The sequence below is a fragment of the Megascapheus bottae genome, chromosome 1 (genome assembly GCF_031878675.1).
Source record: "Megascapheus bottae isolate mThoBot1 chromosome 1, mThoBot2.hap1, whole genome shotgun sequence".
Lineage (NCBI taxonomy): Eukaryota > Metazoa > Chordata > Mammalia > Rodentia > Geomyidae > Megascapheus > Megascapheus bottae.
Window position 1 is genome coordinate 55,094,701 of NC_143509.1, and position 23,626 is coordinate 55,118,326.

The following is a 23,626-nucleotide window of genomic DNA, read 5'->3' on the forward strand; positions in this document are numbered from 1 at the left end:
TTAATTAAGTGGTATAGGAGTGGATAAAAGGCAGCAATGTTAGTAGCTTTCTATAGATATCACTATGTTCCACACTCAGGTTTAATTTTGGACATTTGGACATGAAACAAAGACAAAAACATGTAGATACATTTAAAAGTTACACATCAGAAAAGATCATTGGTGCTTGTTTTAGGTGAGACAGATACTTGTTGGTCTGATCTAACAATAGGAAAGGAAAAGAATATTATAAAAGGTTCAGGAATTCAATGTTTCTACTTTTGAATTTTTTTCCTTTTTTTTTTTTTTTTTTTTTTGCCAGTCCTGGGCTTGAGCTCAGGGCCTGAGCACTGTCCTTGGGCTTTCTCAAGGTTAGAGCTCTGCCACTTGAGCTTCAGCACCACTTCCGGCTTTTTTCTATGTATGTGGTACCAAGGAATCAAACCCGGGCCTTCATGCATACTAGGCAAGCACTTTAACCACTAGGCCAAACTCCCAGCCCCCATATATTTTTTATTGTAATTAATAGAAGTTACATTATATTCATCAGAGAGAAGGTGCATTACTTCACAAACATTGATACCGTTTCTCATATCTTGGTCCCCATTTCCCTCCTCCCACCCTACTTTTGAATTTTTGTGCTGGATTTTTTTGTTGTTGTTTCTACCCACAAGTCAGTAATAGCTGTATTATTCAGAAAATTTTACCTTCTAGCTTCTGATGGCTCATGCCTGAAATCCTGGCTGTTCAGTAGGCTGAGATAGATCAAAATTCAGAGATAGCCTGGACCTGGAATTCTTATCTCCAATTAATCACACACACACACACACACACACACTCTCTCTCTCTCTCTCTCTCTCTCTCTCTCTCTCTCTCTCTCTCTCTCTCTCTCTCTCTCTCTCTCTGTAACTGAACATAAAGGGCTTTGTGCAGTCACCATTAACCAGACTTGTTCCTTAAAAAGCCTTTCCTTGCAGTTACTATGCCACAAAAGTGATTGAACTGCCATGGTTTTTGGGACTTAATCTTGATCTTATTAACATATCTAAAAGAAAAAAAAAAGCTGGTGCATTTCAATTCTGCTTTGTGTATATTACTTATTATCTTTTTGTTACATGTTTTATGTAAGAAATTTTTGAACCATTTTAAAAGATTTTGTTTTTCTTTTCACAGTGTTAATTTACATATTATTATGTGACTTGGAGGAGTTGAAAAAAAATTTTAACTGGCCAGAGATGAAACTTTATATTCTCACTGACTGTTCAGGAAACTGTGACACCCATTTTCATTCTTCTGTTTCCCTTGTAGGACTTGGGTGCATAGACTTTGAAGCATTGTTAACCATATTGGCAGTTCGCCCAGAGCCCAAATGCCCTTTATAATTTGCATAATAATTGTTACTGATTTGCATATAGTATAGGTGGAACTGTTTTCCTCTGTTTCAAGTAAAAAAAACGTATATTGCAAAGATTACAACCTGTTTTTCTCACTGACTCTAACCCTTTTCAAGTTTGGAGGGGTCATAGTTGGATATTTGCAAGCCTAATCAGTTTCCATAGTCTTTTATATTTCTTCCCATGCTTCTCTTCCCTATAAAGGATCATTTCTTAACTTGTATTCTGTGTGCTTCCCTTCCAGTCTTATTTTCTTCAAAGTGACCATCCTCTTCCTGATCTTATATTCTAGTGTTCTTTGCTTCATCATACCATTTTTTGGCCATCTTTTCTCTGTCTTCAGTAATAAGAAAGCCATCTTTGACTATTTTTCTTTGCCTCTTGTCTAATGAGAAGCAGTTTAAAATTGCATGTTGAAAGTTGTCAATAAATTAGACTACATGAGGTATTCTCATGAGGCTGAGCTAAGCTTCTCTCTTGTAATTATCCTTATCAGAAAAATTTCCTCAATCCCAAGAAGTCCAAGAAGATAAGATTAATTTCTTTCTGTCTCATCTTATCTCTTATTTAACAGATACTTTTGGAAATAAGTTTATGGTAGCTCTAGAATAATCTTAGAGATATAGATCGAAAATTCCAGGTTCTACTTTTGAAACTTTTTTTTCCATTTTAAAAAGCAAAATAGTATAATCACGCATTTTATGGTTCTCAAAAAATGTTTTTAAGTATAAGTGTAAAGTCTCCCAGCTTTATCTCTTTATTTTTCCAATTCAACAACCATTACAACGAAGTTTATATACATTAAATAGAAATATATAATGTCTGTACATATACATATATCTTTCTGAAATAGTTTTATGTATATATAAACATATCTTCCTATGTATATACTTTTGTATACAGAAAGTAATAAAAATTATACATGGATTGTAAGCCTCACTTTTTAAAAACAAAACTTGGTCTTCTTTCCATGTAAGTATATAGTTTTCTCAAAGTATTTCACAGCCTCCTTTTATTAAATTATATTTGTTGTTATTTTATTTATACCATAACTAAAATGTAAGACATATATATGTGAATTTGACTGGAGCTATAGTTATGTTTATTAGAGAATATGCTTGACAGAGAATACCTAGGGAGGAACTCTGGTCAGAGTGGTGAAATGTTACTTAATAAGCTTCCAGGGTTTTATTAATGATTTTTACTTATTCTGTTGTTTTCCTTTCCTAAAATTAAAGATAAGTTCTAATGGTCTTTTGAATATTTTTTATGGAAAAATACTTTATAGTCTCTGGTGACCATTGTTTATATATTATAATATTTTTTAAATTAGTGTTTAATTTTTAAAACTTCTTTTTTTGTTGTTTTGCCTTTAAAAAAAATACTAGATCCTTACAATTAATGAGGATGGATCTCTTGGTTTGAAAACCCCTAAATCTCATGTTTGTGAGCACTGCAATGCTGCCTTTAGAACGAACTATCACTTACAGAGACATGTCTTCATTCATACAGGTATTATGGCCATTAAAATTATTGTCTTTGTTTTATTGATCTCTGTGTAAATATGATCTGAAGAATGTAGCTAACCTGGTGTTGCTAATCATTTCAGAGTTGAAAGGAAGTCAGAAAAACCTTTAAATAAGAAATCAATGAGCATGATCTATAAAATTAGGCTTACTTGTCTTAGAGTGCTCCTTTGAGCTAGGGAAATGCTTAAAAACTGTATTATTAAAAAGCTGTTAATGTTCGTATTTCTGTGCATGATAATATGAATTTGGAAGTCAAAAAATAACTGAGTTTATAAAGTTGTTGAGAATAGAACTAAAGACTGATCACAGACCTCGGTAAGCAAGTTAGGCATATTAAATGAATTGAAGGGGGTAAGTAGGAGATGGTATTAATAAAGGTAGAAGAGGTATAGTGGTAGGCCCAGAGTTGTGTAGAGTGCTTACTTAACATGTGCGAAGGTCCATGTTTGATTCCTCGGTACCACATATATAGAAAACGCCAGAAGTGGTGCTGTGTGTGGGTCAAGAGCTAGAGCTCTAACCTTGACAGTGCTCAAAGACAGTGCTCAGGCCCGAGTTCAAGCCCTAGGACAATAAAAAAAGAAAAAAGGAAAAGCCAAAAAATACAGACAATACCAAAGAGGCTGTGATCAACAGTGTCATATTTTCAGGGGGCAAAATGTGTCATGGGTGGTTACTTGAGTAGGCCATTTTTTCCCCTCTCTCTCTTTTCTTAATTTCTTCCCTCCCTCCCTCCTTCCCTCCCTTTCTCCCTTTCTCTCTTTCTCTTTCCTTTCTTTTCTTTCTTTTCCCTCCCTCCCTCCCTCCCTCCCTCCCTCCCTTCCTTCCTTCCTTCCTTTCTTCCTTTCTTCCCTTCCTTCCCTTCCTTCCCTTCCTTCCCTTCCTTCCCTTCCTTCCCTTCCTTCCCTTCCTTCCCTTCCTTGTCCTAGGGCTTAAGCTCAGGATCTGAGTACTATCCCTGAGCCCTTTTGCTCAAAGCAGGTGTATTGAGTCACAGCTCTTACTTTTGGCTTTTTTTTTTTTTTTTTTTTTTTTGGTAGTAATTTATTGGAGATAGGGTCTCATGGACTTTGCTGCCCCAGCTGGTTTCAAAATGTGATACTCAGATCTCAGCCTACTGAGTAGCTAGGATTACAGGCATGAGCCACCAGCATCCTGTGAGTAAAACTACTCTTTTAAAGAAAGCTTGTTGGTCAAAAGGGAGGAGAATGAAGATTAGAGTATTTCAAGATTGAAGTAAGGTTTCTCAGAATGGAATAAACCCAAACAGTACTGCCCTTTAAAAGAAAGACTTTATTAGGGAGGGAACATTTGGAAAAGCAAATATGATTATTTTTCTAAAGGGATGTTTTAGGATGGTTCTGAAGAAAAATGTTGAAAGGGCAAAAAGACCTGGTTAGCCATCAGAATGGGATGGCCACACTTCCTCCAGATAGGAACAAGAGACAGTTACAGTCTCGCACACTAATCAGTGCAAGTGCTTTCTCAGCCTGTGATTTTTAAATTCTATTTTAAATTATTTTCTTCTTTTTCTCATTTTGTGACTGTAAGAAAATGAACTTTTTTTATCCTGGAGGAAAAATTCACAAGCAAATATCTATATATATTTTTAATATATGAATGTTGTAAAATCTAAGCTTCTAAGATTTATATTTCCTTAGAAATAGTAACTTAAAACTCTTTATTTTATCCATTAACTAATTTATGGATGTGAAATTATTTTAAGGTGAAAAACCATTTCAATGTAGTCAATGTGACATGCGTTTCATACAGAAGTACCTGCTGCAGAGACATGAGAAGATCCATACTGGTGAGTGTTGCTATATGTACAGAGGTCATTAAAACTAGTATTTCAGAAGAGGGAAGAATTTTCAGTAAGTTGCAACAACTTGGTGCCAATAAAATGTATTGTTTCTTAAGATCATCACAGCTTAACTTTTTCTTCTGTAAATCACTGTTAAATTTTTGGAGTCGGTTCTTTAATGTCTATGCCCAATAAATTAACTTCAAGTAGTTTTACAGTTACCTAATATGTATGTTTTCAGTAACAAAAGGAAGGAACTTCTCTGAAATAACTGTTTCCATAAGCCTTTAACAAATTCAGGGTGAACAAGTGACATTTTCAGGCTGTGGACTAATTACTGTGAGCCCTAAGGACAGTAGTACTGTTTTCCTTTTTCCCCATTTTCCTGCACATAGCTTACCTTATCTACAGAGATAATATCTTAAAAGATTTACGAGGTTCCAACCTCTCAGTCATGTTGTTAAAGAATTAAAACATTGGAGGCTGGGAGTGTGGCCTAGTGATAGCGTCCTTGCCTAGCATGCATGAAGCCCTGGAGTCGATTCCTTGGTGCCACAGACACAGAAAAAAAGCTGAAAGTGATGCCATGGCTCAAGTGGTAGAGCTCTAGCCTTAAGAAAGCCCAAGGACAGTGCTCAAGCCCTGAATTTAAGCAAGACTGGCCAAAAAAAAAGGCCTTAAAAATTGTTTAAAAATTAAGGTAGGCCAGGAGTTTGTGGCCTAGTTGTAGAATGCTTACCCCAGATGCAGGAAGCCCCGCGTTTAATTCCTAAGTACCGCAGAAACAAAGAAAACCAGAAGTGGTGCTGTTGCTCAAGTGGTAGAGCACTAGCTCAAGGGCAGTGCCCTAGACTGGCCCAAAAGATTAAGTTGCTGGGCATGGTAGCTCACACCTATAACCCTAAGCTACTCAGAAGTCTGAGACCTGAGGATCATGCTTCAAAGCCACCCTGCATCTTATGGACCATCAGACTCTTAACTCAAATTAATCACTAGAAAATGGAAAGTGGGGGACCGGGAGTTTGGCCTAGTGGTAGAGTGCTTGCCTAGTATGCACGAAGGCTAGGGTGTGATTCCTCAGTACCACATACATAGAAAAAGACCAGGAATGGTGCTATGGCTCAAGTGGTAAGAGTGCTAGCCTTGAGAAAAACCCAAGAACAGTGCTTAGGTCCTGAGCTCAAGGCCCAGGACTGGCCCTCCCAAAGAGAGAGTGGGGAGGAGAGGCGGAGAGAGAGGAGAGGAGAAGAAAAGAAAAGAAAACAGGAAATGGGGCTGTGGCTCCAGGGATAGGGTGGTAGCCTTGAGCTGAAGAGCTCAGAAACAGCGCCCAGGCGCAGAGTTGTTGAAGCCCCATGACCCACCAAAAAAAAAATAATAATAATAAGATTGATTTTAGAAGACTGGATGCCTCTAAGCATAATAGAGGGTATTTCTTGGGTGTTTCCTTTCCTTCTGTTCTTTTGTGCCCTTCTCATTTGGAAGTGCTAGCATGTTTGAATTCAGGGCCTTGCATTGCTGAGCAGGTGATTGTTTCTATTGTTTCTTTAGGCTTGGTGTACAGTATTTTTTTTTTTTTTTTTGCTATTTTGAGATAGAAGGAAAGCAGAGTTAGTGAAATTTTAAAGTTCTATTTTTTGTTGATGTTGGTTATTTTTGTTTTGTTTTATTTTTCATTGGTTCTAGGGCTTGAACTTTGGGCCTGGGTGTTCACTGAGCTTTTCAGCTAAAGGTTAGCACTGTACTACTTGAGCCACAGTACTACTTCCCATTTTCTGGTGGGTAATTGGGTTTGATCTTCAATCCTTAGATCTCAGCTTTCTGAGTAGCTAGGATTACAGGCAGGAGCCAAGGATATCTGGCTAGTTTCAGTTTTTAAGTGAATGTTCATCACCTTCAGATAGAAGGGAATATACTGTGGGAGAAAGAATAATTTTATGTGAATATTGCAGCTAAATTTAAATGTACAATAATAAAACCTTACCAGATAAAAGTAATTAAATACTTTCTTCTGTTAATACCTGTTAAGTTTTAGTGTTTTATTCATTTATTCAACAAAAATATCCAGATCCTGGCCGGGACTTTGGCCTAGTGGTAGAGTGCTTGCCTAGTGTGTATGAAGACCTGAGTTCAATCCTCGGTACCACATACATAGAAAACAGCCAGAAGTGGTGTTAAGGCTCAAGTGGTAGAGCGCTAGCCTTGAGAAAGTCCAAGGACAGTGCTCAGGCCCTGAGCTCAAGCCCACGACTGGGGGGAAAAAAAAAATCCAGATCCTCTAGTGTTTTTTAGGTACCAGGAATACAGAGGGAGAACGTAAGTCAATTTCTTTAGGGATATAGCTACATAAACAAGTTCAGTGTAATTAAGTGTTGCAGGTCCTGTACAAAGTCCTCCAAATATGATACTCTGTGAAAGCCACTTAGGAAAGGCAGCACAGTAAAGTAGCATCACAGTTAAAAATACAGTCAATGGGGAGCTGGGAGTTTGGCCTAGTGGTCGAGTGCTTTACCTAGCTTGCATGAAGACCTGGGTTCCATTCTTTGGTACCACATATGTGCAAAAAAGCTAAAAGTGGTGCTGGGGCTCAAGTGGTAAAGCTCTAGCCTTGAGAAAGTCCAAGAACAGTATTCAGGCCCTGAGTATAAGCCTCAGGACAGGCAAAAAGGAAAGAAAAAAAAATACAGTCAGTGGGCTAGGAGGTTTGGCCTAGTGGTAGAGTGCTTGCATGCCATGCACAAAGACCTGGGAGTTCGGTTTCTCCGTACTACATACATAGATAAAAGCTGGAAATGGTGCTGTGGCTCAAGTGGTAGAGTCTAGCCTTGAGAAAAGTCCAAGGATAGTACTCAGGCCCTGAGCTCAAGCCCCACTGGCAAAAAAAAAAAAAAAAAAATACAGTGTGTGTGAGCAATGAGTAAGTGATTTTGGATCTGAAAAAAGCTTTTTGAGACTACTACTAGACTCTTGAGTTTTTTATTGTGGTGAAGTCTTATGTGCATAGTGGGGAAAAGGTATTGTGTATATGTAATTGTGGTTGTGGTGAGAAGACTGCGTTCTGTTATTTGAGACAGAATCTCCATGTAACCTAGGCTGGCCTGGAACCTGGGATCCTCCTGCCTCAGCCTCCTGAATGTTGGAATTACAGATATCTACCACCATGCCAAGCCATTTATTCTTTTTTGTTTTAATGCCACTCTCTTGTAATTCCACTGAATTTAAAAATAATGCTATTAGACTGTGGGAGAATCTTTAAGCAGAGTAGGCAACATTTAATAAGAAAAATTTCCAAGTACTGAGTTAAATGTTTTCTTAAATAATATCACATTAGTCCTATAGGGCAGAAGTTATTAGTGTTCCATTTTATAGTGAGGTAGGAGAAGCACATAGAAGTAGAAAACTTTATATATTCTAGTAAATGCTGAGCCAAAATTACAGCTCAAGGCTCTGTGTACAATCATTGAAAAAAATGGGTCCAGAAGTAAAAACATACAGTTTTTTACCTCTGAGTGTTTTTCTTTTCTTTTTCTTGTCTTTTTGCTCTAGCAATAATCTAAGTCTGGCTCTGCCTTTCTATTTGTTTTAGTAACCTTTAAAAAGGAGACTGGAGCTCTCATATTACAGAGATTATTTTAGAAGAAGATATAAACTTAAGTGGAATGATAGCAAAGCAGTCACTGGGATTTTGTGGCAATGAAAAGTTTCTTTTGAAGACAGACTGGATTCTGCTCAAGCATCTTGCTCCTTTCCCCACATCTCCCAGTCAGAGGCTTTATATTTTTTGCTCCCTTTATAGATTATTTCTAAAGACATTAAGGTGCTACCTGTCAAATGACCTATAAATTGGGATTATATATGTAGAACCAGAAATAACTTTTTTTTTCCCCTGTTCCAGTCCTGGGGCTTGAACTCAGAGCCTGTGGATTGTCCCTGGGCACTTTTTTCTTTTACCCCCTCAAGGCTAGTGCTCTGCCACTTGAGCCACAACACCACTTCTTATATGTGTTACCAAGAAATTGAGCCCAGGGTTTCCTGCATGCTAGGCAAGAAGTCTACTACTAGGCTTCATTCCCAGAAATAACATTCTTTGTCACCTTTATTATTCTGTTCTTACTGTTTTTCTCTCTCTCTCTCTCCTTCCTTCCTTCCTTCCTTCCTTCCTTCCTTCCTTCCTTCCTTCCTTCCTTCTTCCCTCCCTCCCTCCCTCCCTCCCTCCCTTCTTTCTTTTTCTTTCTTTCTTTCTTTCTTTCTTTCTTTCTTTCTTTCTTTCTTTCTTTCTTTCTCTTTCTCTCTCTCGCTCTTTCTTTCTTTCTCTCTCTCGCTCTTTCTCTCGCTCTTTCTCTCTTTCTCTCTCTCGCTCCTTTCTTTCTTTCTTTCTTTCTTTCTTTCTTTCTTTCTTTCTTTCTTTCTTTCTTTCTTTCTTTCTTTCTTTCTTTCTTTCTTTCTTTCTTCTAAATGGCTTTTCTTTGGAGGAGGTAGTGCCCTAAATTTTGTCCACGTCAAAGTGCATGCACCCCCACCCTTCCCATTTTAAATTCTTTTTTTTTATTCTTTTTTTTAAAACTTTTTATTGTAATTAATAAAAGGGTTACATGATATTTGCCAGATAGAAGGTGCATTAATTCACATACATTGATACCCTTTCACATGTCTTGGTACCCATTACCCTCCCCCCCACCCATTTTAAATTCTTAAGCCAGTAACAGGCTACCTAGCCACAGATCCCTCCTCTAAGATTGTAGTGAGGAAAGCCCTCTCTCTGAAAGGCCTCATTTTCTTTATGTTCTTCTGCATCTCCTTAGCTCTTGTTCTAGTATTTCCCACTCCTTCATCCCCAAACCCATTCTCTGCTCCATTTTCAATATAGATGCAAATCATTACCTGCTTGACTGATCTGAGCAGTACAAAGAAGTCTTTTGTGGCTTTTAAAAACCAAGAACATAACCTAATTTGGTTTTGGTTCATTGTTTCCATTTTTGTAGGTTGTGGGGCTTGAACTCTGGGCCTGGACACTGTCTCTGAATTCTTGAGCCACAGCCCCGCTTCCAGTTTTCTTCTGGTTAATTGAAGATAACTGTCTCATGGACTTTAGTGCCTGGGCTGGCTTTGAACTGTGATCCTCAGATCCTGAGTAGCTAGGATTATAGGTGTGAGCCACCACGCCCAGCTAGCAGTATTGTTTTTTATTAATTGGATGGGCTATAGGGGTGGGGTTAGAGAGAATGTTTTTTCACCTTTGACTAACTTAATTCTGCAGTTTCTATTTCTTCCAATATAGGTCAGTTACTGATTAGAGAGAAAAAAAACAAACTAGCTTTCTCTTCATGTTCTTCAAAGCCCTGGGTTTTAGTTCTGTCATCATTAATAAGGAAAGGTCGTTGATATTGTGAGAGTTCAACTCTTCGTGAGGTGAATCTAGTCCACATGGTTGAGATGGTATCTGCAGTGGGAGCCCTTGGCGTTATGATTGCTAAAGCCAGATAGCACTGGCACAGACAGCTTGCCAAGGAGATCACGTTTTCAGAAGTTTTACTCTACAAAACTATTAATAATTCATGCTGAAATATTCAGTTACATAAAACTTCACACAAGGCTACCACTGTGACAAGACATGTCAGTAAAACCCACAAAAGTATCATTTATGTCTACAATTACAATTTTTTCTTGTTTCAAGACAGCTCTAACTGTAATCCAGGCAGGCCTCATATTCTTTATCCTTATCCTCCTTTTGCTAGGATTACAGGTATATATCACTATGCTTGGTCTGTAGCATACTTCTAAAAACAATTCTGTTTAAAGCGGGGGGCAGAAATAGCAAGCACTTAACTGCCATATTTGGAAGAATTTTGCTTTGTGAGGAACGTTGAAAATTTGAAACATAAGTGTGTATGCATGCATGTTGGTACTGAGGCTGAACTCAGGGCCTCATGCTTTTACTTAGCTTCTTTTTGCTCAAAGTTGGCACTTTACTACTTGAACCATAGCTTTGCTTCAAGTTTTTTTGCTGGTTAGTTGGAATTACTATCTCCTGGACTTATCTGTTTGGACTGGCTTAAAACTGCTATTATCTGATCTCAGCCTCTTGAGTAGCTAGAATTAAAGGCATGAGCCACTGGTGGTTTTGTTTTGATAGTAATATGAAGTTTCTATGTAGTTTTAATACTTTCACCTTAGATATAATTTATTCAGATAATTTGAAGTAGATTAATCAAATTATTTTTTAAACATGTAACAATGTTTCTCAACCAAATGAAACAACAATCTTAACCTTCAAGTAGCTTAGGATTGTTTCAATTTTAAGCCAGTTTGGAAAGTAGAAAAAATGGGAAGCCATAGACTATTATAGCAAAACAGGAAAGTTAGTTATGTTTTTCATCTTGAGAGCCTTTCCATGCATAAACATTATAGGAAGCACTGGTTTTCAGAAGAAGGGCTATATATAATCCCTCATTTAACTTACTAAATTATTTTTAAAGTTTCTGGTGATTATATTCACTTTTTCAATTTCTTTATAAGGTTTTTCAATGACCTTAGAAAATATAGTTCACAGCAAGATCAGTTTCTCTACCTTTTTTCTTTGCGGGGGTCGGGAGTATGGCTTGAACTCAGTGCCTTGGCAATGTCTCTGAGCTCTTTTGGTCAAGGCTAGTACTTTACCACTTTGAGCCGCAGTGCCAGTTCTGGTTTTTGTGTGGTTAATTGGAGATAAGAGTCTCATGGGGACTTTTCTGCCCAGGCTGGCTTTGGACTGTGATCCACCAGTTTGCTAGTCTTTTTTCAAAGTTAATTTTTCCCATATAACTTTACCAGTGTGTGTGTGTGTGTGTGTGTTGTGTGTGTGTGTGTGTGTGTGTGTGTGTGTGTGTGTGTGTGTGTGTTTGGTTGTTGTTTTGGTTTTTGGTTGTTGTTGTTTTGGTTTTTGTTTTTGTCGGTCATGGGGCCTGAACTCTAGGCTTGGGCACTCTTCCTGAGCTCTTCAGCTCAAGGCTACTGCCCTATCCCTTGAGCCACAGTGCCACTTCCAGTTTTCCGGTGTTAATTAGAGATAAAAGTCTCATGTACTTTAGTGCTGGGGCTGGCTTTGAACCTGGATCCTCAGATCTCAGCCTCCTGAATAGCTAGGATTACAGGCATGAGCCACTATGCCTGTCTCCCTGTATAATTTCTTTACTGGATGTAACTCATTCTTCTTTACTGATTTCCAGTATTGCAGGGGAATGGAGAGTTTGAGTCCAGACTGTGCTGTATAGTGAAATGCCATCCTAAAAGAATAGAAAAAGAAATATGAAAATTGCCTTTTTAAAAAAATCATCATTATAGCAGCACTGAGATTTGAATTTTTGGTATTATATTGCTAGGCCGATGCTCTAGCCATGCTCTGAACCATATTTTTACTCCTTTTTTGTATTTGCAGGGTTTTTTGTTGTTGTTGTTTTTAACACAAAGCGTTTCATTTCCTGACCAGGTGTATGTCTTTACTGTGATCTGATCTGCCAATTTGAGGCTTCCATTACAGCTTGGATAACAGTGTATACCACTTTACTCTACTTCTTTCCCTGGGATGCAGTCACTTGGACTGTTTTTCCTGGACCGTGATCCTCTTTATGTCATTCAAATCTTCTGTCTGGCTAGGATGACAGGTGTGGAGCCACTAGTACTTGGCAGAAGTGGCTATTTCATCTTTAGTTGACTTCTTACAGGGTCAGTGATCTTTGTTTTGTTCTCTTCCCACATGATTCCTAGATACTCTTGAGTCTTTAAAACTATGAATAATGTTTTTCTACAATTTTGCTATTACTATAGGTAATTTTTATTTTTCAGTGCTGCCTAACTTATAAACCAGAAGTCTAAACCCTAATGTTCAAAAGCCAAGAAATAAGTTCTCCCATTAGCTTTTTATTCTAAGATCTTTTTGATTAAACCACTTTAACTAGTCATTGTGTTTATGTGTGTGTGTGTGTGTGTGTGTGCAAAAATAAAATTAGAGAAACCAGAAATACTCTTTACTTCTTACAGGAAGTAATAAGGTAATATCCCCAGTCTGTTTTATTTATTCATTTTATTTATTTGTTTGTTTGTTTATTGGTCGGTTGTGGGACTTGGTGTTGAGCCTGGGTGTGGTCCCTGTGCTCTTCAGCTGAAGGCTAGCACTCTACCACTTGAGCCATAGTACCACTTCTGGTATTCTGGTAATTAAATTGGAGATAAGAGTCTCACAGACTTTAGTGCCCAAGCTGGCTTTGTAGTAAGGATTATAGGTGTGAGCCACCACACCCAGCCTTATTTTTATTTTTAAATGACTGGCCTTTGCTGTGTAACCCAGAATGGTCCCAAACTTCTGATCCTTCCGTCTCAGCCTCTTGAGTACTAGGATTACAGGTATACTTTCATCATGACTGACTTCAACCTGTTTTTTAATGGACAAGCATTGAGTTTCTAAAAGATATTTTTTTGTTGCTCTTGATTTTGGGGAAAGAAAGCAATTTGTACAGCCAGGTGTGGTGGCTCATGCCCATAATCCTACCTATTCAGGAGGCTGAGATCTGAAGATCTCAGTTCAAAGCCAGTCCCTGCACCAAAGACCTTGAGACTCTTATCTCCAATAAACCACTAGAAAACTGTAAGTGGTGCTATGGCTAAGGGGTAGGGCAGTAGCCTTGAGCTGAAGAGCTTCCTAACAGTACCCAGTCCCAGAGTTCAAAGCTCCATGACCCACCAAAAAAAAGAAAGAAAAGAAAGCGAGAAGAGCAAAGAAAGAAAGAGTGAGTGAAATTTATACTACAAAAGTGGGTTTTAAATTTTTTTCTGGGACCGGGAGTCTGGCCTAGTGGTAAAGTGCTTGCCTAGCATGCATAAAGACCAGGGTTCAATTCCTCGGTACCACATACATAGAAAAAAGCTAGAAGTGATGCTGTAGCTCAAGTGGTAGAGCGCTAGCCTTGAGGAAAGCCCAAGAACAGTACTCAGGCCCTGAGCTCAAGCCCAACACTGGCAAAATAATAATAATAATAACAATAACAATAATAATAATGTAATAATTTCTTTAGACTTTTGGAATTTTTGTCCATTTGTTTAATTAGCATTGATCTGTTGTTATGTTACTGGGTCAGCTTACAATTATGTTTAAAATCTGTTTGTGACTTCATCAGTTGGAATTTGGTATCAGATGATTTCCTATAGAATGTAATTTCCTGTCTGTCTGATATCTGAGTCAAACCTAAGATAGTCTCATGTTCTTTAAAGTTCTGAGCAAAATTATAGGATATTAAATTACTAATCTTTACATTTGCTCAAATTTATTATTAAGTGTAAGGACATTTTCATTTTAGATGAATAACCTAATCACTGGGTTATAAGTGCAACCAATATGTAAATATTATTATTGTCGTTTACTATTCTCTTCATTTCTGTTAATTGCTAAATTTTACTGAACCTAGTATATTGTGTTATACTTCATTCTTTATATGAACTATCTCATCTAAACTTTGTTTCTGAGATCTCTATTTTATAGATAGAAAATCAAATCAAAGAAGTTTATATAACATAAATAGAACACAGTTTCTCGCAGGAAAAAAATATTGAGGGCCAGAAACGGTAGATTCCTCGGTACCACATACACAAAAAAAAGCAGAAGTGGTGCTGTGGCTCAAGTGGTAGAGCACTAGCCTTGAAGAAAGCTCAAGGACAGTGCTCAGGCCTTGAGTTCAAGCCCAGGACTGCCCTCTCCCCCCAAAAAAGGTAGAAAAGAAATACCGAAATCAGATGTGGTATCTTATACCTATAATCCTGGCTATCCAGGAGGCTGAGATCTGAGCACCTTCTTGCCAATTCTATCAAGAACGCCCATGAGGTTCTTATCTCCAAGTAATCACTAAAAAGCCAAATGTGGGGCCAGGAATATGGCCTGGTTATAGATTGCTTGCCTAGCACGCACAAAGCCCTGTGTTCGATTCCCTGATTCCACATACACAGAAAAAGCCGAAAGTGGAGCTGTGGTTCAAATGGTGAAGTACTTGCTTTGAGCAAAAAAACTCAGGGACAACATTCAAGCCCTTGAGTTTAAGCCCTAGGATCACTGCTCCCCCTCTTTTTGCTCAAAGCTGGCACTCTACTACTTGAATCACAGCTTTGTTTCCAGCTTTTTTGCTGGTTAATTGGAATTACTGTCTCCTGGACTTATCTGGCTGGGCTGGCTTTAAACTGCTATTATCTGATCTCAGCCTCTTAAGTAGCAAGCTGGATTAAAGCCAAGTAAGAGTGTGATGCCCAAAGCCAGCTTGGCATAAAAGGACTTGAGACTTCTATCTCCAGTTAACCTCTAGAAAAGGACTTTAGACTCTTACCTCCAATTAACCTCTAGAAAACATTCTGGGGCTTAGCTCCAGGGTAGGTGGAAGCCTACAGCTAAAGAGCTCTGGGACAATGCCCGGACCCAGAGGTAGGTGGTAGCCTTGAGCTGAAGAGCTCAGGGGCAGCACCTAGGCCAAGTTCAAGCCCCATGACCCACCAAAAAAAAAAGTGTGATGCCTAAGTTCAAACCCTAGTACAACACACACACACACACATTTCCTCCTTTGGTTTCCTCTTATACCTTGGATGATGGGCACTGTGCTCAGCTTCTTCTGTTGAGGAGGAGTCTCAAGAACCTTTGTATAGCCAGACATAGTGGCTCACACTTGGAATCTTAGCTACTCAGGAGGCTGAGATCTGAGGATCTAGGTTCAAAGCCAGCCTGGGCACTAAAGACTGAGAGTCATATCTCCAGTTAACCACTTGAAAACCAAAAATGATGCTGTGGCTCTAGGGGTAGGAGAGTAGCCTTGAGCTGAAGAGCTCAAGGACAGCGCCCAGGCCCAGAGTTCAAGCCCCAGGACCAACAAACACAAATGTCAGAAGTGGTGCTGTAACTCAAGTGGTAGAGCCTTGAGAAAGCTCACGAACAGTGCTCAGGCCCTGAGTTCAGTCCCCAGGACTGGCAAAAAAAAAAAAAAAAAAAGATACGTTTGGTATGACCAAAAAAAGGGTGGGCAGGAATACCAGGTGCTGAATGGGAAGAATGTCTGTATTACTCTGGTATGTGCTTGTCTCCAGAAGAGTATTTTGTGTGTTTACATGACAGAAGGGAAGAAAGGTGGGTATTCCTGCATTCATGCTTTACTATAGGAAAGATTTTTGTCATTTAAAAAGAGCAGCCATGTGCCAGTGGTTCATGCCTATAATCCTAACTACTCTGGAAGCTGAGATCTATGGATCACAGTTCAAAGCCAGCTTGGGCACAAAGGTCCATGAAACTCTTATCTTCATTTACGCACCAGAAGATCGGAAGTGGTGCTGTGACTCAAAGTAGTAGGGTACTGACCTTGAGCTGAAGAGCTCAGGGATAACGTCCAGGTCCAGAATTCAAGTTCATGACCTCCACCCCACCCACCAAAAAAGTAATTATAATTGTCAAGAAGCTATTGATTTAAGAGAGTCTGTGGCAAATGAATTCATTGTTTTATAATATTTGCTTTTTTTAAAACCTTTTATCATATACTAGGTGAAAAACCATTTCGCTGTGATGAATGTGGTATGAGATTCATACAAAAATATCATATGGAAAGGCATAAGAGAACTCATAGTGGAGAGAAACCCTACCAGTGTGAATACTGTTTACAGGTAAAGGGGGGAGTGGCTGGAAATTATTTTGTTTTATCTGTATAATCAAATAATTCTAATAAATAGAAGATATTTACTAGTAGAAGTATTTGAAAAGATTTTAAATTTTACTAGCTAGATTTATAATAGAAAATTATTTTGGAATTATTTACATTAATATACTTATTGTTTGTATCTTTTTTCTTTTTCTTGTTGACAAAAACCTACTTCCAACATCTGATTTCGACAGTATTTTTCCAGAACAGATCGTGTCTTGAAACATAAACGTATGTGCCATGAAAATCATGACAAAAAACTTAGCAGATGTGCCATCAAAGGTGGCCTTCTGACATCTGAGGAAGATTCTGGCTTTTCTACATCACCAAAAGATAACTCACTGCCAAAAAAGAAAAGGCAGAAAACTGAAAAGAAGTCATCTGGAATGGACAAGGATAATGCTTTGGACAAATCTGACCTGAAGAAAGACAAAAACGATTATTTGCCTCTTTATTCTTCTAGTACTAAGGTAAAAGATGAATACATGGTAGCAGAGTATGCTGTTGAAATGCCACATTCTTCAGTTGGAGGATCGCATTTAGAAGATGCATCAGGAGAAATACATCCACCAAAGTTGGTTCTCAAAAAAATTAATAGTAAGAGAAGTCTGAAACAACCACTAGAGCAAAATCAAACAATTTCACCTTTGTCCACTTATGAAGAGAGCAAAGTTTCGAAGTATGCTTTTGAACTTGTGGATAAACAAGCTCTACTGGACTCAGAAGGCAATGCCGACATTGATCAGGTAGATACCTTGCAAGAGGGCCCTAGTAAACCGGTGCATAGCAGCACTAATTACGATGATGCCATGCAGTTTTTGAAGAAGAAGCGGTATCTTCAAGCAGCAAGTAACAATAGCAGGGAGTATGCTCTGAATGTGGGTACTATAGCTTCTCAGCCTTCTGTAACACAAGCTGCGGTGGCAAGCGTCATTGATGAAAGTACCACAGCATCCATATTGGATTCACAGGCTCTGAATGTGGAGATTAAAAGTAATCATGACAAAAATGTTATTCCAGATGAGGTACTACAGACTCTGTTGGATCATTATTCCCATAAAGCTAATGGACAGCATGAGATTTCTTTCAGTGTTGCAGATACTGAAGTGACTTCTAGCATATCAATTAATTCTTCAGAAGTACCTGAAGTTACCCAGTCAGAGAATGTTGGATCAAGCTCCCAAGCATCCTCATCAGACAAAGCCAACATGTTGCAGGAATACTCAAAGTTTCTGCAGCAGGCTTTGGACAGAACTAGCCAAAATGATGCCTATTTGAATAGCCCAAGCCTTAACTTTGTGACTGATAACCAGACCCTTCCAAATCAGCCAGCATTCTCTTCCATAGACAAACAAGTCTATGCAGCCATGCCCATCAATAGCTTTCGATCAGGAATGAATTCTCCACTAAGAACAACTCCAGATAAATCCCACTTTGGACTAATAGTTGGTGATTCACAGCACTCATTTCCCTTTTCAGGTGATGAGACAAACCATGCTTCTGCCACATCAACACAGGACTTTTTGGATCAGGTGACTTCTCAGAAGAAAGCTGAGGCTCAGCCTGTCCATCAAGCTTACCAAATGAGCTCCTTTGAACAGCCCTTTCGTGCTCCATATCATGGATCCAGAGTTGGAATAGCTACTCAATTTAGCACTGCCAATGGACAGGTGAACCTTCGGGGACCAGGGACAAGTGCTGAATTTTCAGAATTTCCCTTGGTGAATGTAAATGATAATAGAGCTGGGATGACGTCTTCACCAGATGCCACAACTGGCCAGACTTTTGGCTAAAAAAAAAAAAATGTAAATAATACTGGCACTTTAGAACAGATTAATCAAGAGTGGGGTTACTCTGTGTAAAATGGAGTGCTGTACAGAGTTAAGAGCAATGCGTTATAATAAGTTAAGCTGATATGAATAGCAAGATAATCCAATAACTGCATTTTGTTTGGTTAGTCAGCATTTTTTTGAACTGCCTTACATGTCACCTTTATAGAAGCAATGCATTATTTGTTTTAGATCAGAAACTTGCTATTCCACCTACACCCAAGTTCAAAAGGAAAAAAAAAAAGACACACAATTGTTTCCTAACTGACAACATTGTACATTCTTAGGAGATTAGTGATTGTGTGAAATTTATTCATACTTGTTTTTAAGTTTTCAGCATAGTCATTGCACTTCAGCAGGGAATCCGAGTATACTTTATAGACAGAGTAAACTTAAAAGTTTAAATGTCAAGAGAGTATGGCTTAAATAAACTAGTTTGTCCTATGGGGGGAAAGAAACCAAGAAACCACCTTTTAAAAAGAATGATATGCCATATACCCTTGATTTTCATTTTGCATTATATTGACGTGTTTTTTTAAGAAAAAAGTAATAAAAACCTGATAGTCTAAGACTCCACTATTTAAAAGCCTAATTACTTTTAAAATATGCATACTTTCAAAACTTTTACCAAAACACACAACTGTTGAAGCATTCACTTCTCTATGAAAGTATGTATATTAGTGTCAGTTTCTTTGTACAGTTGTACCTAGATATTTTTTATGATTTTTCATGTGCAAGTATCAAGGTTTCGAAGGTTTAGTAAAAAATATTCTGTAGATTACATTCCCAAGAACATAATGCTTACACAAATGTATATTCCATGTTTTAAAGCTCAATTGTATTTTACTTTACATATATACTTCAGTTAACATAGAGCACTTAGAATCTATTTGGTATTTTTGATCTCTCAAAGGAAATAATTAGATTTTTAGGTTTGAAATGGTTGTGTCATAATCATCTCATAATTGACTTTTAATTTTTGGCAATAAAAAGAAATTGGGGTATCTTTGGAACTGTTAAACCTGGTTTAATCCTCTTTCTAGACTCTTGATAGATTGGATAACTAAGCTATCCTAAAAACTAAAGTGGGCATTTTAATTGCTTATTTTATTTTGAGTTACTTTTTAATGAACACTGCTCATTACAATTTTACAAAACCAAAAGTGTTTACTAATTCCAGTAACTACAATTTCTTTTTCAGCTAGATGAGTGATCGGAAATTTTTGTTGCATTTCAAAATCTAAATAAACTACAGCCTTTATCCTTATATCACGAATGTTTTTTTTTTATATTTTGTCTTAAAATAATACAGCATGGTACAATGAATAGTGCTTTTAATATATATATATATATTAACACACACACACACACACACATATATACTTTTCTGAAGAGCCATGGTTTGATTTATACATTGGAGAGTTTTGATTTTTGAAGAGTAACATTAGTTATATTGAATCTATCCTCTTTGTTTAAGTTTCTGCCATCTTTATCACAGTGCACTTAGTGATAAATTAAAATTAGTACCCTGGAAGATGAAATTTTTACTTTGTTAATTTTGTCATTTTAACCTTTATACTGGCCCTGTAGGTCTTCATTCTTCATTATAGTATAGACTGTGTTGTCCATTTAAATTATTTTTTCTCTTATTTAATGTTATCCAAGGTTGTTCCCACTTCACATCATTTATTTTGCATATATTGACGTTTTGGTAATAAGGAATATAAATTAAGTTTAATGTGGTTTCCTATACCTTCATTATTAAGCTTGTCTTGAAATACTTGTTTTCACATTTGATGGCTTTGTTAGCTATCAAGTTTTTCAAGAATTTTAGACTTCTTTGAAGTAAACATTTAAATTCTGCCATTATTGATCTTAAGGTTGATGTGTGTTATATTGTACATCACATAATTGCAGGAAGACTTCATCCAAGTGAGGTGTTAGTGGAACTGTGCTCTCCCTAGATAGGGATTTGTATTTTCCTCAGAGTACTTTTGATGAGTGTAGGCATTTATTTCCTGAGTTGAGCCTGATTAAACAATTATTTTGTTGAAAACTTGATTCAGTTCTTGGTACAAGTGTAAAGCTTTCTGTTTACTATCACCAGCACAGTTTTGAGAATGTGACTGTTGCTAAGCAGTTTGGGTAAGCTTAGGATGGAAGGCCTTTAAAAATGGGAGTATGCAAACAATTTCAGGTGTCGTATTCCTGTCTTAAACACATTTCTTTAAATCTATATAATGGCAGACTTTCCTACCAGGTTATAAGCATCTTTTAGATAACTGATACTTAGCCAGCATAACTTATTGACTTACCTTTTAAATATAGTCATCACTTACTGTGAAATTTTAAATGCCTACCAGAGTTACCTTGTATTATCATCATAAACATCTCAACAGTTTGGGTTTCCCCACTTTGGTTCAGAAAATTATGTTAATGTCTGTTTGGGCATTAGTAGAGAAAGTAAGCAGCCCTCTGTGCTGCTTTTGGTTGAAACATGGAGGATATGAGATATCCTTTTCAGTCCATGTTTCTCATCTCTCTCAGTGAGCAAATCGCTCTATAATAATGTGTTCTCGCACCTTTTAAACCTTTGCTCAGTGTGAGTGAGGTGTGCTTTTTCACTTGGTCCTTACTTATGTTTGAAGATGGAAGCAGTCACTTCAGATGAAATAGTGTCTCAAACATCATCTCAAAGGTGTTGGCGTGGTTCACTTAAATTCTTACATTGTACATATGTTTTATTTGGTTTGGAATAGTTGAGTGGCTCCCAAATATTTTGAATCTACGTACAAACATGCTACCTAATAAGGTAGGAATCCATCTCCTTAGCTCTGGCTGAGGATGCCAGCAGTTGGGTCCTTTTATCTCTCGAGAGGTAGAAAGTCCTTATGCTCAGGGCAGGCTTTCATTTCCACAGATGAGAGACACTTGTAAAAGTGCCAGCCAGGTTAGATCTTTTGCCACTTGTTTCATTTTATTAATTTGGATTTTTAAAGGGCTGTTTAAAAAAAAAAAAAAAAGCCGGGAAACTTTAAAACTAGGCATTATTGTAGTACTAAATTTCATAGTAGTACTAACCTCTTAAACTACAACTTGTGTTTTCACAGTACCTTTACTTGAAAAAGTACTATTATAACCAGTGAGAAAAATTTTTGAGTCTGCAATTTAATTTAAGTATTTTCTGTTTCAAGTTGCTTTATTTCAGGGAAATAATTTTCCAGTTGTGTTTGCTATATTCTGCAAATAAAAACGGTGTGTTTCCTTTTTTCACGTAAACTTTGGTAGGAAACAAATTAAAGCAGACAAACATTTCTTGTTATGTTTGTTGCTTTCTTTAATCCAATGGATAAAAAAGTAAAACCCTGTAAACATTATTTTATTTTTTTATGCAATGCCATGCTGTAAATACGGTTCATCAAGTAAGGATGTACCTATGATTGAATCTTTAATTCTGCACAGTTAGAGTTTATATATAAACGTGTCTTGACAATCAAGGACTTTCATGTGAGTCTTCCTTTATGATGTTTATTAATGTTATGCATTCCATTTGTTTTGAAGTGAGTACCAATGTGCTAATTTGTATTGTCTGAAAGTATGTAAAGTTTTTACAGCTTGTTTTTAAGAATCTGTAAATAATGTACAAACAAATCACAGTACTGCTTTATGTTAGAAGGCATATGATGTTGTACTGTATGTAAGCAATAATACATAGCAGTGCTAACTTTACAAGTAGCATCAGGAAAGTTCTAAAAACATTTCAGAGTTATTATCCTTATTTCATTTAATGATTTTCTCTAATCAGTTTTTATAAGCAAATTCCATTGTTCCTCCTATTGGAACGTAACACTGTTTACACAGCATAATTGAAGTTGCAGGGGAGACAGGCTATATCTGGCTTCATCTGTACTCACTTTCACTAAGCATTGAATGGCCTTACCACTCTTCTGCAAGATGGAGGAAGATCGCAAATCTTAGTGCCCATCACACTGAAGGAAGGGATGTGGTTTGGGTTGTTTTTTTTTTCCTTTTTCTTGCTTCTGTACTCCTTTCTAACTTTGTGCTTTGCTTTGGATTTTAATATTTGTGTATGTTTTAGACTCAAGCCCGTAAGTTTTGAGGTGACTTCAGCTTCATTATGAAATAGGTAGTTCTCTTCATACTTCATAGTAGCTGTATTTCAACAATTCTGAACTTTCTACTTTGATTTTTAGATACTTATTTTTCAAGCTTGGTTTCTCAGCTGAACAGATGAATTTATTTAACTTCAATACAAAGAAAGACAAACTTATTGTAGTTTGAATTGAGTAGATACTATACTGTACAGAACAGTTATTTAAACACATCACTGCTTTAGACATAAAAACGCCAATTTATAAATGTATATGACCTACATTTTATAGGAGAAATGTTTTTAAATGCTAGTCATTTATATAATGTGCTTTGAAGGATTTGCTAGTCCACTTCTGTCACTTTTTAGTACACTGGTATCTTTTATATGTAATGTATGCTTTTTATTATTGTAGCAAAGCATTTCAGTAGAAAGAATTTTGCAACAAAATGGGGGAAATTTTTTCATTGCTGGATTTGAATTATACTGGATTCTATCTGTGTAGTCTTACTTGTCTTTATTTTAATGCTGTCTGGAAGGGAACTTGGTATCCAAATAAAGCAGGTAACCTCATTGTACTTCAAGGGCATACTGTGTAGTGCTGAATTTGATCTGGAAGTCTGATGAATTTTTGAAAAGAAAAACAAGTTTATAAAAATTGTACAGAAGAAATTAAATGTGTGATGGAAATCCTGATGGTGGAGCACGTTGAATTTTCTGATAGATAGTGTTATTTTCCTGGGACCCCCCCTACAACTTCTTTGTGTTTCAGCTAATAAAAGAGAAATTCTTGTCATTGGAACCAGTAGGCTTACTAGGATATTCTGATTATACAGTATTACTCTTCCTAGCCCACTTTCTGACCTTTTCTCAATCACTGTAATTTTTTATTTTCTACTTCCTATTGATAAGTAAACATGTACATAATATAGACACTATTGTATAGAATTGAATGAATTGAGTTGCTATGTTTGAATGAGTAGCTAAGTGGAAATATTTGACAGATACTGAAAGTTCATAAGATGCCAGAACAAGTCTGTGATGGTGTGTTATGTGTCTTGCTAACATCACGGGGATTGTCTTTGCCCCTTTGAAGATCAGTTTGAAAGGATCAACTGCAAGCTCAGTGTCAGATAAAAAGTGGGTCCTTTTTCTCCTCCCCTGCCCCCCGCAGCAAAATACAAGCACTAAATTTTAAAATCAACTCAGGTGAAAATCACTTTGCAATGAAACCACATTGAAATTTTCACTGTTACATAAGATATTTGTGATATTTTTAAATACAAA

General features: G+C 37.1%; 1 protein-coding gene across 6 annotated transcripts in view; it reads left to right on the forward strand.

Moving 5' to 3' along the window:
* Positions 1-22,923, forward strand: part of Znf148 (zinc finger protein 148) — a 99,408-nt gene extending 76,485 nt beyond the window's left edge. For all 6 annotated transcript variants that reach the window (XM_090344889.1, XM_090344908.1, XM_090344928.1 and 3 more), the window contains 4 exons: positions 2,762-2,885; positions 4,629-4,712; positions 16,246-16,364; positions 16,594-22,923. In XM_090344889.1, the coding sequence (XP_090201015.1) occupies positions 2,762-2,885; positions 4,629-4,712; positions 16,246-16,364; positions 16,594-18,192 (1,926 nt within the window). In that variant the 3' untranslated portion in view covers positions 18,193-22,923. The remainder of the gene's footprint in view (positions 1-2,761; positions 2,886-4,628; positions 4,713-16,245; positions 16,365-16,593) is intronic.
* The last annotated feature ends 703 nt before the right edge of the window (positions 22,924-23,626 follow it).